This window comes from Anthonomus grandis, chromosome 6 (assembly GCF_022605725.1).
Source record: "Anthonomus grandis grandis chromosome 6, icAntGran1.3, whole genome shotgun sequence".
Classification (NCBI taxonomy): Eukaryota; Metazoa; Arthropoda; class Insecta; order Coleoptera; family Curculionidae; genus Anthonomus; species Anthonomus grandis.
The window spans coordinates 31,658,167-31,674,855 of record NC_065551.1 but is presented as its reverse complement, the minus strand read 5'-3'; the positions used below and the strand labels follow the sequence as shown (position 1 = coordinate 31,674,855).

Sequence of the window (16,689 nt, the reverse complement as noted above, 5' to 3'; positions counted from 1 at the left end):
ATGAAAATCGGTGAAAAAATAGGGATTTGGAGAGATTTTCCTTTTCTCGAAAACTATCCAGTTTTTTAGATTTTTTATAAATAAATTCTTTTTATTAAAATTAAAAATTCCTTCTTATGAACTAATTTTCATGGAAATCGGTAGAGAATTAAGAAAATTATCGCAGGTATTACCTTGACTTGGATATTAGACTAAGGTAATTAATTGCTTGTTCCTGGCTTTTCAAGCTTGGAATACATTGAATAATTACTCACCTATTTCAGGAATTAGAAATTTAATACTACCAGTCACTTAAATTAACTTACAAAATCGATTTAATTAACTTGGAACTTATTCCAGGCTCTTGAATTAATTAGAAACCTATTCGAGGCTTTTGATTTCAATCATTTAAAGTAATTAATCACCTATTTCAAGACTTGTTCTTACTTGTTGCAGACTTTTAAAATTTGGAATAAATTACAAATTAATTAGTCATTTATTCTAGGAAATTAGAAGTTACTTCCAGTCACTTAAGTTAATTTATAAAATACGTTAAATTAATTAAAACACTTATTCCTGGTTTTTCAGTTAAAGCATTTAAAGTCAATATTCACCTATTTCAGGATCTGCTAAATAATTAATTCCTTGTTCCAGGATTTTAAAACTTGGAATAAATCACTAATTAATTAGTCAATTATTGCAGGAAATAATTAGACACTCATTGTAGTATCTTGAAGTAATTAAAAACATTTGAGGCTTTCGAGTTAAATGATTTAATTATATATGTGCAGGCCTATTAATTAATTAATTCCTTGTTCCAGATTTTTAAAATTTGGAATTAATTAGTAATTGGTTACTTATTCCAGGAAATTAGAACCTACTTCTCGGCATTTATATTAAATCCTTTTAATTAATTAGACACTCATAGAAAAATTAAAATTTACTCTAAAACTATTGAGTTTTATTCAATTTTTCATAAATACGTTTAATTTGTAAGTTAAAAATTATATTCTTTGAACTAATTTTCATAAAAAACGGTAAAAAAAAATTAAGGAAATTGCAGCGAATTTTCACTTGTTTGGTGAGATTTTTGAAATTATTTCTTTACTCGGAAACTGTCTAGTTTTTGAAATTTTTTATAAAGAAGTTTTTTCATTGGAATTAAAAATTCCTTCTTACGAGCTAGTTTTCATGAAAATCGGTGAAAAATTAAGGAAATTATCGCAATTTTTACGAAGAGTTAATTTTCGTTAAAAAACAATCCTGTACTTACTTTTTTGGACCTAACATATTACACCTCTTAAAATGTTTTTAAAAAAAACGCACAAACCATTTTCAGATATACCCTTCTTTGTTTTTCACATTTATATTGGCATAAATCTGTCTTACTCTACCACATTATCTTAAGAAAAGTTCTGTAATAATTAAATGAATTAAGCCACAGATAAGTTTCAAGTACAAATATTCGTTTAGAACTTTCACATTTTTAAAAGAAAACGAAAATTAACGATTTTACATTAAAATCCACATTTAAATGCGTTTAGGACTTATTTTGTCCCACATGTTGGGCGCCAACAATTAACACTTCACACAACATTTGGGAGCGACAAGTCACACCTTCGCCATTTTTCTCAATTAAGTGCATTAGAGCATTTAAAGTAATTAATCACTTATTTCCAGGCCTCTTAAATAATTAATTTTTTTCCAGGCGTTTAAAACTTGGAAGAAATCACTAGTTAATTATTCATTTATTCTAGGAAATTAAAAGTTACTTCCCAGCACTTAAATTAAATTAGGAAATAGTTTTGATTAATTAAACACTTTTAATTGATTAGACAATCAATGGAAGAATTAACACCTACTAAGTTTTTAGAAATTTTTATAAAAACGTTTTTTTTTTGGAATTGAAAATCTTTTCCTAAAAGCTAATTTTTATGAAAATCGGTGAGAATTAGGGATTTAGAGAGATTTTCCTTTCCTCGAAAACTATCCAGTTTTTTAGACTTTTTATAAATAAGTTTTTTTATTAAAATTAAAAATTCCTTCTTATGAACTAATTTTCATGGAAATCGGTAGAAAATTATCGCGGGTATTACCATGACTTGGATATTGGACTAAGGTAATTAATTGCTTATGCCTGGCTTTTCAAGCTTGGAATACATTGAATAATTACTCACTTATTCCAGGAACTAGAAATTACTAGCAGTCACTTAAATTAACTTACAAAATCGGTTTAATTAACTAGGAACTTATTCCAGGCTCCTAAATTAATTAAAAACCTATTCCAGGCTTTTGATTTCAATCATTTAAAGTAATTAATCACCTATTTCAAGACCTGTTATTACTCTTAAAATGTCTTTAAAAAACGCACAAATCTTTTTTAGATATACCCCTCTTTGTTTTTCATATTTATATTGGCATAAATATGTCTTACTCTACCACATTATTCGATAATAAAGAATTCTATAATAAAGAAAAGTTCTATAATAATTAAACGAATTAATCCACAAAAAGGTTTCAAGTACAAATGTTAGAACTTCCACATTTTTGGCACCAATTTATCATAAATTAATAGAAAACGAAAATTAACGATTTTACAATAAAACCCACATTTAAATGCGTTTAGGACTTCTATTTTGTCCCACATGTTGGGCGCCAACAATTAACACTTCATAGGCATATTGGCGCCCAACAAGTCGCACCTTCGCCATTTTTCTCAATTAAGTAATACAGTTACCGTTACAACCGACCATATGACTTAAGTAACAGTAATACCGCGTCGCGACTTTAAGCACCGTAAGAGGTCTCTCGAAAACGTCGAAAAACTTTCACAAAAATCACGTGACGCGCAGCCATGATGCGATTCGTGTTTAATCTCGTCTGTCTTTCGAGTTTCAGTAAATTTAGTTTGACGACGACAACAGTACTCGAGCCACCATGAAATGAATATCGGGGAAAATATTTCGTTTCTGTAGGCGAATATTCGTGTGTAGTTTTTCCCTATCTGTGATTTTATTAACGTGTTCGAGATCATTCCAACTTCGTAATTTTATACGTATATTATTTGTGAAATCGGTACGTCAAAATTTAAAAAAAAAAAAGAGTGCTTTATACAGTGGAGTTTTGTGGTTTTTTTTCTCGTTTCAATTATAATGGTTAGTATATAAAATAATGTTTGGTGGATTTTGGCAAAACAGGGAAGGGGGGATTATTATTCGGCCCACTGTCGTAAATATATGTGGTATGCCAAACGTCAGCTGTGACGTAAATTTTTTGACGCCCCCGCATTGACAAGTGAACTGTTAAAAGCTGAAAGGAGTATAAAGGCAACAGTTCGCTTTTTTTTTTGTTATTGTCGAGGGGGGATTTAATGTGTTTTTTATCACTCGCTTATATTTCTGAAACGTCGTATATTATTAGCTGAACGTTTATTTGTTTTAAATGGGGGGCGAGTTTTTGTTTCTGAACTTTTATGGCTTTTTTTACGATTTACGCTTAATTAGCTGCTGGAGGTATTGTTTTGTTTAGATAAGGAGGCTTTTTAAGTTAACTCAATATTAATAAAACCTCCCTTTTATTTGACTTTGGAAAGTAAAGAGCAAAAGAATGGATATTTGCAAATCTGGTTTTTGATTCCTGCTAAATAGTAACGGCAATTGGAAGTTTAAAATAGTGACATTAATGACATTTAACAGCTGGATGGTGGATCTGCCTAAAGGCCACCCAAGAAAAAGAGGAAGACGACTAGTTTTAAAGAGAAGAGAAACCAACTTCAAAAATCAACCAATAACAACACTGGCAACTTGGTCTTGGCAGTCAAATTCTTAGTAGCATATCTCTGCTCGTTCTGAACTTTATGCCTTTGATCTCACTTCAATAATCGAAACAAAATGATAATGTTCAATGTCACTTCAATAAAAAAATGACAATTCTCCAAAATGGCAGACGAACGCCATCTTGAAAAAAAAAATTAAATTGAAAGGGGAACAGGAGGTTTAAAAAATTAACAACTTCTTCAAAATAATTCTCAGCTTTTTTGGGATAAATTGAACTTTTTAAGTAGAAAAGGGAAGGCAAATCTTTGCATGCAATTGGCTCTTCTCTCTCCTTTTAACTTTCATTTTCTTTTTATGCTAATCAGTCTAATGTTCAGTGCTAATGTTTATCGTCATTAGGATAATTCCACTACTCCTAGATTAGTAAAATAACAATGACAGATCTTTTTTTTAATTCTTAGCCTTTGCAATAAAATTCTTACATGGCTACCTATACTCGTTCTTTCCTTTATTATGTCTTTCATCTCTCTTCAACAATCAAAGTGAATCTGTATTTATGATCAGCTGTCACTAATGTCACTTTAATTCCAAATTAAAAAAAAAGACCATACTTTAAAATGGCGGATGGATACCGTCTTGAAAAAAATTAAATTGGAAGGGGAATAGGGGTTTAAGAAAATTAACAACTTCTTTGAAATAATTCTTGGCCTTTTTAGGATAAAAAGAGAAGGCAAATCTTTCCATGCAATAAATAAGCTCTTTTCTCTCATTTTACCTTTATTTTCCATTCATGCTAAGCAGCTATTTACCATCATTAGGATCATTCTACTTTCTAATTCTTGGCCTTTGCAATCAAATTCTTACAAGCATACCTCAGCTCTTTCTTAACTTTATGCTTTTCATCTTGCTTCAACAATCAAAACGATCAGCTGTCATTAATGTCACTTCAATTCCAAATGAAAAAATGACAATTCTTTAAAATGGCAGACGGTTAAATAATGAAAATTGATTTTTTTTTCTCTTTTTTCTATATCATAGTTTTATTTTAGAATTATTGCATGGATCTTCTAAAAATTGTGTGGCTCTGATATAATTCATCCAATTGCAATAAAAAAACATAATTTCTTTACAATTTTTTACGATCTCTTAGACTGAGAGAGGGATATAATAATGAAAATTGACCATTTCCCTCTTTTTTCTATAGGGAGTCATTTTTAGGAATTTCATTTTTTCATTTCAAAATTCCATTATAATTTTTTATGATCTCTTAGATTAAGAGAGCTATATAATAATGAAAATTGAACTTTTGCCTTGCTTTTCTATCTCATTGTTTTATTTTTAAATTACTGCCTAGATCTTCTGGAAATTATGTTTTACTAGCATAGTTCACCCAATTGCAATGAAAAAACATCATTTCATTACAATTTTTTACGATCTCTTAGATTGAGAGAGCGATATAATAATGAAAATTGAACTTTTGGCTTGCTTTTCTATCTCATTGTTTCATTTTTAAATTACTGCCTAGATCTTCTGGAAATTATGTTTTACTAGCATAGTTCACCCAATTGCAATGAAAAAACATCATTTCATTACAATTTTTTACGATCTCTTAGATTGAGAGAGCGATATAATAATGAAAATTGAACTTTTGGCTTGCTTTTCTATCTCATTGTTTCATTTTTAAATTACCGCCTAGATCTTCTAAAAATTGTATTTTACTAGCATAGTTCACCCAATTGCAATGAAAAAACATCATTTCATTACAATTTTTTGATCTCTTAGATTGAGAGATCGATATAATAATGAAAATTGAACTTTTGCCTTGCTTTTCTATCTCATTGTTTCATTTTTAAATTAATGCCTAGATCTTCTGGAAATTATGTTTTACTAGCATAGTTCATCCAATTGCAATGAAAAAACATCTTTTCATTACAATTTTTTACGATCTCTTAGATTGAGAGAGCAATATAATAATGAAAATTGAACTTTTGATTCATTTTTCTATATCATTGTTTTATTTTTAAATGAATGCCTGGATCTTCTGGAAATTGTGTTTTACTGGCATAGTTCATCCAATTGCAATGAAAAAACGTCATTTCATTACAATTTTTTACGATCTCTTAGATTGAGAGAGCGATATATTCCCTAGCACAGTTTATCCAATTACACTAGAAAAACATAATTTTATTAAAATTTTTTACAATTCCCTAGACTAAGATTAGGAATATTATAATGAGAATTGAACTTTTCTCACTTTTTTCTAAAATATGGTTTCATTTCAAAATTACTGCCTTGTACTTCTGAACATTGTATTGTGACATATTGTACATGGAAAGTCACCTCAACTTTTTGGAAAAAATGAAAAATTAGTCCAAGAGCTGAAAATACAATAATTATCTTAGAAGCCTGGAAAAATAATGCATTAGTCCAAGAGTTTGAATCAGATGAAACACTGCCTGGAAAAATTAAGAAATAGTACAGAATATTACATAAGAAGTTTTAAAGGTAGAAAAACTGACAGAGGACCTTCACTACAATGTGATTTTTGGATAAAAAGAGATTAAAATTTAGTCCGGGAGCTTGAATCTCATGGAAAATCAAGTGCAAGTGCTGGAAAAACTAAAAAATTCATCCAGGAACTTAAAGCGCTGCTTGTCAAAAGTGTACCTCACTTTGATTGGTTCGACCCACCTTTTGATAGTTTATTATTATTTGTGAAACAATAATATTAATTGCAATGATACAATACTACCAGATACGGGCTAGCCAATCAAAGAGAGGTACACTTATACACAGTAATAAAAGAGAGGCGAATATTTTCTACTAATTCTGCCACTCTCCTCTTCTTCTTTTACTTTGAGCAAATGCTCCTCTCTTGCTCATCAGCTGTTAAATCTCATTACTGTCATTTAATTCTAAATAACTAAAAAATTACAGATGACCGTTCTTGGCCTTTGCAATCAAATATTTAAAAACATATAAGTTTCAAAATGGCGGATGAATTAAATAGGAATTGGAGGGGGCACATTAAACAATTTTTTTTTTTAAATCAAAGGAGAACAACACAAACTCTCGGTCTCAAAAATTCTTTAATTTGTTAGAATGGTAACACGTGTTTCGCTCCTAAGAGCATCATCAGACCTCAAGAAGGTTAAAAACACGCCCGACTGAATCAAATATACACACACACTGAACAAATAAATCTAACAAATTAAAGAATTTTAAGACTTTGTGTTGTTCTCCTTTGATTTATTTATATTAGGGTCTCTTTGAGAATATGGACTTCTTTCAATTTTTTTTTTATAATTCTTGGCATTTCCAGTTAAATAATTACAAGCATGTAAATTTAAAAATGGAATAGAAGGAAAATTAAATAGGAAGGGGGAGGGGGAGTGCAATAAATAGCAGTTTTTGTTATTTATTTGCAATTGAAAAATTTCAGTTCACAGATCTTCTTAAGTCTAACCTTTACATTCAAATACTGATTGTAGAACGTAAATTTCTCGATCGAGCGGAAAACCCCATATAGAGCTAAAAAAGGACGAGGCTAATATTTCTTCTTCTTCTTCTTCCGATTTAGGAAAGTGCACCTCTCCTTCTGACCAACTGTTCAAAAGTTTCACAATGGCTGATAAATGCTAAAGCTTGAAAAAATGAAATAGGAATAGGGAGGGTTGCAGTAGACAACAGATAACGGTTTCTTAACTATGTTTATAAATAATCTTTGAAACCTTATATCTTATCTCTTTTTGACGAATATAATGCTAAAAACGGGACTTTCCATTTATTTGATTGCAAAGTCCACAAATCAATGAACGATTATTAAATTTTACAAAACGTTTTTATAATCGGTTAAACCTCTATGCTTATTTGTTATTTATTTTAATCTCTGTAATTCTTCTGCTTTTAAAGATAAGCACCTTTTTTGTTGCTCCTCCAATGGATGTCCTGCATGGGTCCGAACTATGTTGAAATGCCCGTAGATTAATTATGGACCTCTGGATCATGATTTGGTACAAGCCAATGGATTTTTTAAATTATCTGGATGAGTTAAAAAGTGAGTCGGTATCCATTGGCCTGTCTATTTACATATTATCTATCCAGTGGAAAATTTTATTCAATGGTCCCATGGCCGGCAAAGTTTGTGACATGTGTATAATTCTACGGATTTTTTTTCATAAATTAAACGGATGTCCACTGCGGATTCATATTTTAAAAAAGAGGAAACCTTTGGATATATTTGTGATGGTGAACTCCTAAAATGGCGAAAATTCCAAGCTGTCAATAGTGTCATATACATGGTCAAATTTAAAATGGCGAATACAATCTGCTGCTGAAGTTTTCAAATTCAATTTTTTTTCTCAAATTATTCATTTGGAAAATTGATTATAGTAAAAAAATTATAACTGCTACGTCCCAAAAATGCATTATAATACACTCAATTACTCGTATTATATTTCTAAAACAAATATGTTTACACTATACACTATGTAATTATTTTAGCGAGGATTTATCTCGACATTGGCCACACCTGGCGATACCGTGTGTGTATACTTAAGATTAAGTAATGTTTTCTAATTCGGTTTCGACAAAAAAAATCGCGAGGCATGCGTCGCTTTTCGAGTTCCCATTCTGAAAAGTTTCTACGCGGTTTAATGTGACACAACTCGTATTCCTGACGAATTAGCATATTAGTTATTTTTTAAACTCAAAAATTGAAACATTATCAAGTTAGTATTACAGTATAGTATATCAACTGCACTAAGAAAATGAGGTTAAGTTCGTATTGCTGTCAGGTCTATAGGCTTAATGATTAATGCATTTTTTCCTCATTATGAGCATATACGCTCTTCTGTAATTTACTGTTAAATTAATTAGGGATCCAAGTTATTTAGTCCAAATCCTATTTATTAATAGACCTATCTCTCTATATTATTAAATATATTCGCTTCAGGCAGTTGTTGGGTATAAAAAGAAATACCGATCCCGCAATGGTACTACTGATATTAAGATGGTCTATTTTTATCGCGAAATTAACAAAGGAAGCCAACATATAAATTTATTTTGCCGCAGATCAAAATATTCCTTAACCTTGAACGCAATCTTTGAACCTCGTCGGATGATTTTAATAAGAATTGCAAAGAATAATTAACGGGAGGATATAAAAAAGCGATTCTGGGTTAAGTGGAATATTTTTGCAAATAATATATAAATAAAAGGGTAAAAGCTGAACCAGATATAGTATCACGGTAATGACGTATTTAAAAAAAAAAACTTGTACACTTTTGGTTAATTTTGGAGTGGTATTAAACATTAATATAAACCTCTGTATTTATTTTTCAAATTCCAAAAATTTAACTCTTATTTTGCAATATAAAATTAACTATAATTCCATTATTAGATATGAAATAAAATCACTCATGTTTGTAAATAGACCCAAAACTAAATGCTGGAAACAAATTAATTTATTCACATATGAAAATTCATTTTAACACTCTTATTTCACTGGTTGTCTCAACTTAGATTTCAATGCATGAAATAAAAAATTGTATATTGTATATGGCACATCCAGAGCATGTTTTACGGATATAGAATATAATATAGATACTTATGTAATGTTATGTAACCTAGTATATAGAGGATCTTCACTGTCATTCTCATATCATAGTATATTCCATATATTACATAGTGTGTGACAAATTTTTATTATATATCCATAAACAAATAAACAGAGCATTAAAAATAGACATTGCCTGTATATACCTCAGTATAATATGAATATACATAACATTTACATATAATTCTTTATTGTGTGGAAAAAATGGCATTTCTTACCCAATATTTCCGTATCAAAACGTTTGTTGTAACTCAGAAACTTCGTAGTTAGAGACGATTTTGACAAACAAGATCCAAGAACTAACAAATTTCAAGATTTGTTGTCAATGATTGATTTTGTCATATCTTAGGAATTGCTCAAAACATTTTTGTAAATTTTTCACGCTATTATAAAGGGATTCCTAAGGATCAATTTTAGTGTAAAATCGCGATTGTCAGTTGAACATTCGGGCAATTAAGGCAGCTTAGGTAAGCGAATTTTTTCCCCAATTTTCTTGACATAATTTCACGGTTTGACTTTGATAAGAGCAATTTAAAGATTTTTATTGATATTTTTCGTCATATCATAGGAACCGCTTAAAATATTTTCATAATTTTTTCACGTTATTATAAAGGGATTTCTAAGGATTAATTTGAGTGTAAAAACGCGATTGTCAGTTGAAAATTCGGGCAGTTATAAGGCAGCTTAAGTAAGCCCATATTTTCTCCATTTCTTGACATAATTTCACTGTTTGACTTTGATAAGAGCAATTTAAAGATTATTATTGATATTTTTGGTCATATCTTCGGAACAACTCAAAATATTTTCATAATTTTTTCACGTTATTAAGAAAGGATTCCTAAGGATTAATTTGAGTGTAAAAACCTGATTATCAGTGGAAAATTTGGGTAGTTCAGGCAGCTAAGTAGGTAAGGTAAGCGCATTTTTTCCCCAATTTTCTTGACATAAATTCATTGTTTGACTTTCATAAGAGTAATTTGAAGATTTTTATTGATATTTTTCGTCATATCATAGGAACCGCTTAAAATATTTTCATAATTTTTTCACGTCATTATAAAGGGATTCCTGAGGATCAATTTGAGTGTAAAAACGCGATTGTCAGTTGAAAATTCGAGCAGTTGAGGCAGCTTAGGTAAGCCCATATTTTCCCCATTTCTTGACATAATTTCACGGTTTGACTTTGATAAGAGCAATTTGAAGATTTTTATTGATATTTTTCGTCATATCATAGGAACGGCTCATAATATTTTCATAATTTTTTCACGTCGTTATAAAGAGATTCCTAAGGATTAATTTGAGTGTAAAAACGTGATTGTTTCCTTAATTTTCTTGACATAATCACTGTTTGACTTTGATAAGAGCAATTTGAAAAATATTATTAATATTTTTGGTCATATCTTAAAAACCGCTCAAAATATTCCCATAATTTTTTCATTTTATTATAAAGGGATTCCTAAGGATTAATTTAAGTGTAAAAAGGTGATTATGAGTTGAAAATTTGGGTAGTTAAGGCAGCTTAGGTAAGCGCATGTTTTCCCCAATTTTCTTGACAAAATTCCACTGTTTGACTTTGATAAGAGCAATTTGAAGATTATTATTGATATTTTTGGTCATATATTAGCAACCACTCAAAATATTTTCGTAAGTTTTTCACGATAATATAAAGGGATTCCTCAAGATCAATTTGATAAAGCGTGATTTTAAGTGAAACATTTGAGGCTAAAAAAAATTTGAGGCAGTTTAGGTAAACACATTTTTCTCCCTCATTTTCTTAACAAACTTTCACCGTTTTTAAAAAGATTTTGCAAAATATTTAAAATATTCTTAAAAACGTCAAAGAAAGACAATTTCTTGCCCAATATTTTCGTACTAAAACGTTTGTTGCAAACGTTTGATAAAGATAACATACGACACCAAACCATAACTATATCGCTTATCTTCTTTTGCGCAGTTCTGTGTTGCACAACGAAAAATCGTCGGAATGTTAAGGCGATAATTGCAACTGCGTCTTAAATAATTGCAAAAAAATGTTATTTATTTATTTATTTATTCATGCATTTACTATATTGTTACACATTACTCTTTATACTTACACTAGTTCTTCTTTCTCTCATAAATTATTCTTTAGAGGTTCTAAAGTATTTTTTTTTTCTAAAATATCACCGCTATGCTTAAGCGAAATCTCCTTAATGTAACAGCATGTCAATAAATCAATTTAAAAAAAAAACACGAAAACAGCAAATGCAGCTCAGTAGTGTCATATAAAAAAAGTATCTTGGCGCCCGTGCTTTTTTTTATTATTTTCGCGATTTTATCTCAGCCACATTTGACGGGTATTAAATTTTAAATATGTACGTGCATTATCGCATTTATGTCACATTCGTTTTAAAAGCTCGTTATTTTTTTTTTCACGGTTATTTTTATTTCTATTTATTTTTGTTGAGATGTACAGGATGATTAACTTGACAGGACTTTTTAGAAACCATCCATTTTGACAGGACTTTTTAGAAACCATCAGTGGTCCTAAATAAGGATCATATACTCCCTGGATTGGTCCGATTGTTTTCAGAAATTGCTATTATTGTTCGCTTCGTTTAGGTAGACATATAGTCTTAGTAAAACCTTTTTGACTATTTAAGAATGAGTGATTGATGCTAATTTTCTCAGTAAGTTGATACAAAGGCATGGAACTTCCTTGTTTAATAACAATAAACGGTTTTAATTGCTTCCCAGATAACACAAACATATTTAATGCATATGCTCAAAATATTCTTATCTGACAAGAGTATTTCATATCTATCTCTTTCCAGCTATATATTTTTCTTTTCTATAACATATATGTTGGGCATATCTTAGGTTAGTCTTCTTTTAATTAAAAACAAAAATAATAAATATACCTTTTCTTATGAAATCAAAAATATCCTTGAAGAATATTTAAGTTTTTAAAGAAAGTTTTAACTGGAGCTAATATTCGTGACCATGGATGAGATTCTGAATGGATTTTGTCCATTGGAGGTATTGAAAGGAATGAGAAGTTCTTAAAATGATCCTGATGGACGTTGGACCTATGTAGGTGTAAAATGCAGAATTGTCTTTAAAGGTTTTTATTTTTTTACTCGAAAACCTTGTATTGTACGAAGATTGAACGAAGGATTTTGGAATTTTTCTTTTTAAAACAAGCCGTGGCGTATAATTTTTTCAAGAATATTCACCATACGAACACCGTAGATAAGAAATTTTAAAAAAGTCTTGAAAACTAATTCGGTACATCCTGCAAAATTAAAATAGAGAATTACTAAGCGTTTATTAACCAGTTTCCTTAATTTTGGAATACTTCATATTTAATGTTTTCTAAATATTTTGAAATTTCTTTTTGGAGATTGTAGAGTAATTTTAATTGATTTTTAATTTTTTCTAAATTCAATGATTTGGAGATATTTTCCAGTTATTCCAGGCATTCCGAATATTGTTTCATGTATAATCCAAGCATTTCAAATTTCTTTTGAACTTTGTCAAGTATTTTTAATTTTAGGTTGTCCTTCATTTGCTTTTTTTTTTAAATTTAATTTATCTCAGTTACTGGAAGAATTTTCTATTTATTAAAGTATTCAAAATAATTTTTCATTTCAAAAAAATAGTTTAAATATTTTCTCTATTGCAGATGTATGAATGTTCCCTTATATAGGTACCAATCATTTTCAATCAGTTTCCTTTAATTCCAGATTTTTTTGAATATTTTTTTAACTTTGTTCCAGCCATTTCAAGAAATTTAAACTTTCTTTTCTACTTTATACTTTGTTTTTGTATTTTATAATTGATATGGAGTAGCTTTCCATTTTATTCCAGGCCCTAAGTTTTCAGTCCAGATTTTAAATAACTTTTTTCTTTCAGGCTTTTATGTCTTCCAGGCATTGGCTTACATTTTCAATTTGAAGATTCTATTAATTTTTTACGAGACATTTGACTGCATTTCTTATGTCTTGTAGACATTTTAAGTAATTTTTCAGACACTTGAATTTAAATTTCATCTTATTCCAGGCATTCAATGTAGTCCCAAGTTCAATAAAAAAACTATAAATATTTTATTATTACCTGCTTACATCAAAAGCCTTCTGAAAGCCTAGACTACAAGAAACATTTATTTATACCTGGTCTAGAAGGACAAATAAGAAATAATTACGTTTTCCACATTCCTGGTCTATAACTACTGTTTTTATGTATATGAAGACGTTTTCTCAATATCGAGAAGAGCAAAACTCACTCTAAGAGTACAAAAATGGTTTTGACTAACTTAGAATAATATAGTAATGACTGTAACGGCCTTACAGAAATAAAAATAAATGGCTTTAACTTATTTGGAAATAAAAGATGATAAATATATCATCTCTCAGACATTTGAAGACGTTTGTTTCATCCTCAACTGCCTGGAAGAGCTAAGTTTACTCTAAGAAGACAAAAGTGGTTTTGACTGACAAGTGGTTATGAGAATAATAAAAAAGTGATTGTCTTAAAGAACTATCAGTAAATGGCGTTGAAGACGTTTTAGTTAACCTCAACTGCCTGGCAGAGTAAAACTTACTGAGCAAAATTATGCTTGTTTCTCTATTAAAATTTTCTTTTACATATTTTTAAACAAAGAGTAATAAAGTGACCAGGTAAAGAGTTGCATAAATGTATGGCATGGTAGGTAAAGATGACCTCCAAACAAAGGTGTTTATGGTGAGGGATTGTGAACTTGTTTATAAATCTTATATTAATTGATTTGGTTTCAAACAATCACGACCATTCAATCAAACCTCTTCTTTGAGTGAATAAGGCAATTTCACATTATGGAATATTTTGTTGACGAATTGTGCAATTACCTCCGAGATTTCATATTCAATCAATTAAGTCCTACCAATTTTACCGATCGTATAGGACCGTACACAAGCAATTTGAACCCTTTGAATACGGGATTTATCCTCCTGATCAATAAAAAAATATACACTACAATAGTTAGAAATAACAAAAGACTCACATAAACTTTTCCACTTACATAATCTTAAGTTACTGTCGAGCATGATTCCCAAAATCTTAGCACTTTTGAACAACATCAACCTTTGTGCCATTAAAAATAATTTCAATATTTGTTATATTAATTTTTATTTTATTCCCAAAAATCATTAGGAGGTGCTGATAAATTACCAAGCAATCATAGATCCTCGTTACTCAAGTAAACTGCCCAAAATGGATCCTTTAGAAACACCATATATGACACTTTTTGATATCTATATATATGAATGGTATGACTGTATAAATGAAAAAAATTGCTCTGAACAGTCATAATACCTATGTTTGTTTGTTACCAAAGGCTATTGAAAAATCTAAGATCACGAGGACACTCAACATATCTTTTTAAATCCAGATTGACATTCAGGAATTATTTTATTGGAATTGAAATAATTATATATTTAATTAAACAGAAAATTTCGACAAAGCAGGCAAAATACTGGAGTTTGAGGTTTTCGGTAATGATTTGCCCATTGATCTTTTTCATGCAGTAGGGAAATACTCCAACTCAATAATATATATTCAGCAGAAGTAGAATTTATTTTAATTCTATTTAAATACTCATGAATTCCAGAATTCTGGCTGCGTTAAAAGTAATATTATTATTAATATGAAATAGTTGTTGTTATAAAAGTTAACTTTCCACTGCAATATAAAATGTTGTAAAACGTTACTAATACACAAATTAATTTGCTCAGAATGACTCAGATGAAATGGAAGAGTATCATTTTCAAGATTGGATGCAATAATAATAAATTTATCTTGTCACAGGCGTTTTTTTTCAACCCCAACTGCCTAAAAATAGAAAAGTTGTTTTGACTGTAGCTATAGCTGTCTGAAAAGAAATAATCTCTTTTCATACTGTTGAAGCCATTTTTTAACAATTATCCTGTAAAAAAGTATCATTAAGACAATAAATACATACAAAGTTACCATATAACAAGTTTAAAATAAATACAAATAAAGATTGAAATACAAGTAAATTATATTAAAATTGTAATTATAGCAAAACATTTGTTCTTAGCAAGCTTAGGTGCTGCCTGAAGCACCCTCTCAATAGTCCTGTCTTAGGTGGTAAAATCGCCTGAAATAGCCCTATAGTATAGTCCATTTACCTTCCTTATGCCCTTTTTCAACTTTTTCCAAATTTTATTAAGATTTGGAAGGGTGAGAATTCCCATTTGAATAAAGTAACGCTTATTATCAACAAAAGGTTTTCTCCAACGTCAACTGCCTGGAAGAGAAACAGAATTAAAGTTAATAGAAACCGGAGCTTTTTCCAAAAACACATTAAATTAATAAGCAATAATAGACAAAAAAAAACACTGCTACCCGAAAATCTGTCAAACATAAAAACATCACGGTAAAAAAGGATACCGCTCGCGATATTATCGTATCTCATTTCTAATTTTATCCGCCTCTTTACCTAGAAATGGCTGATTTATAATATTTTTTTATTTTGAAAATAATGAGGATTTATTTTGGTGGATTGAGTTTTGAGAGCCTATATATACATACGTTATAGACGCCCGAGAAGTTTAATTTTATTTAACAGTCCGATAGCGAAATAGAAATCAATTATCGGCCCGCGTCCGTAAATCACGTCGGGAATGTTTCGAATAGGAAATTATGTAATTTCTCCATTATAAACATACAAATTTTAGGTGATTTAAAATAAAATTCTTATTCAGTACAAAAACAAAATACAAATGCAATTTAAGATTTTAAAAAACAAGAAAAGCCCAATTGTATTTTGTGTCAATGAAGTTTGTCACAAAATATGTAGCCTAGTTGTCTAAGGATGCCAGGGTTCGACCCCCCATATTGAAAAACTCTTGTCTTATTTGTTTTTTAAACTTAATTTCATTTTTGCAACTCAATGTTGATGTAATCTAATCATGATGCTTAGATTCTGATTTTTTACCTGACTTTTAAACACGAATTATTTTAGCGAATGTTATTACAGATAGACCATAATGGCCGGAGATGTTTGCCGGAAAAGCGAATCAGAGATCATCAAACGTTCGAGTCATGCAAATCTTCCACGAATTAAAAGCGCAATTCCCCATCATTCCCGATCACATAATTACCTCTTGCATCGCTTCTTATGTAATCAGCGAAGAGTCTTCACTGTCCTCTAGGAATCTTCACGACCTAGTGTTGGCCGCCGTAGCCAAAGACCAAAACTGTCCGATGGGACGTCCATCTTTACAGGTTCGTTCTCTAAACCATACCTCCAACCATAACTGATAACAATAATTAATTATT

General features: G+C 29.9%; 1 protein-coding gene across 6 annotated transcripts in view; it reads left to right on the top strand.

Annotated features, from left to right (window-relative positions):
- Positions 1 to 2,871: 2,871 nt before the first annotated feature.
- Positions 2,872 to 16,689, top strand: part of LOC126737109 (TGF-beta-activated kinase 1 and MAP3K7-binding protein 2) — a 34,941-nt gene continuing 21,123 nt past the window's right edge. For 5 of the 6 annotated variants that reach the window (XR_007660881.1, XM_050441841.1, XM_050441839.1 and 2 more), the window contains exons 1-2: positions 2,872 to 3,134; positions 16,388 to 16,635. Coding sequence is in view for 4 of the 6 variants with exons in the window: in XM_050441841.1 (XP_050297798.1) it covers positions 16,408 to 16,635 (228 nt within the window). In the remaining 2 variants the exon portion in view is untranslated. Of the gene's footprint in view, positions 3,135 to 16,387; positions 16,636 to 16,689 lie in introns of those variants that run through there. The other variant, XM_050441842.1, reaches the window with a different exon arrangement.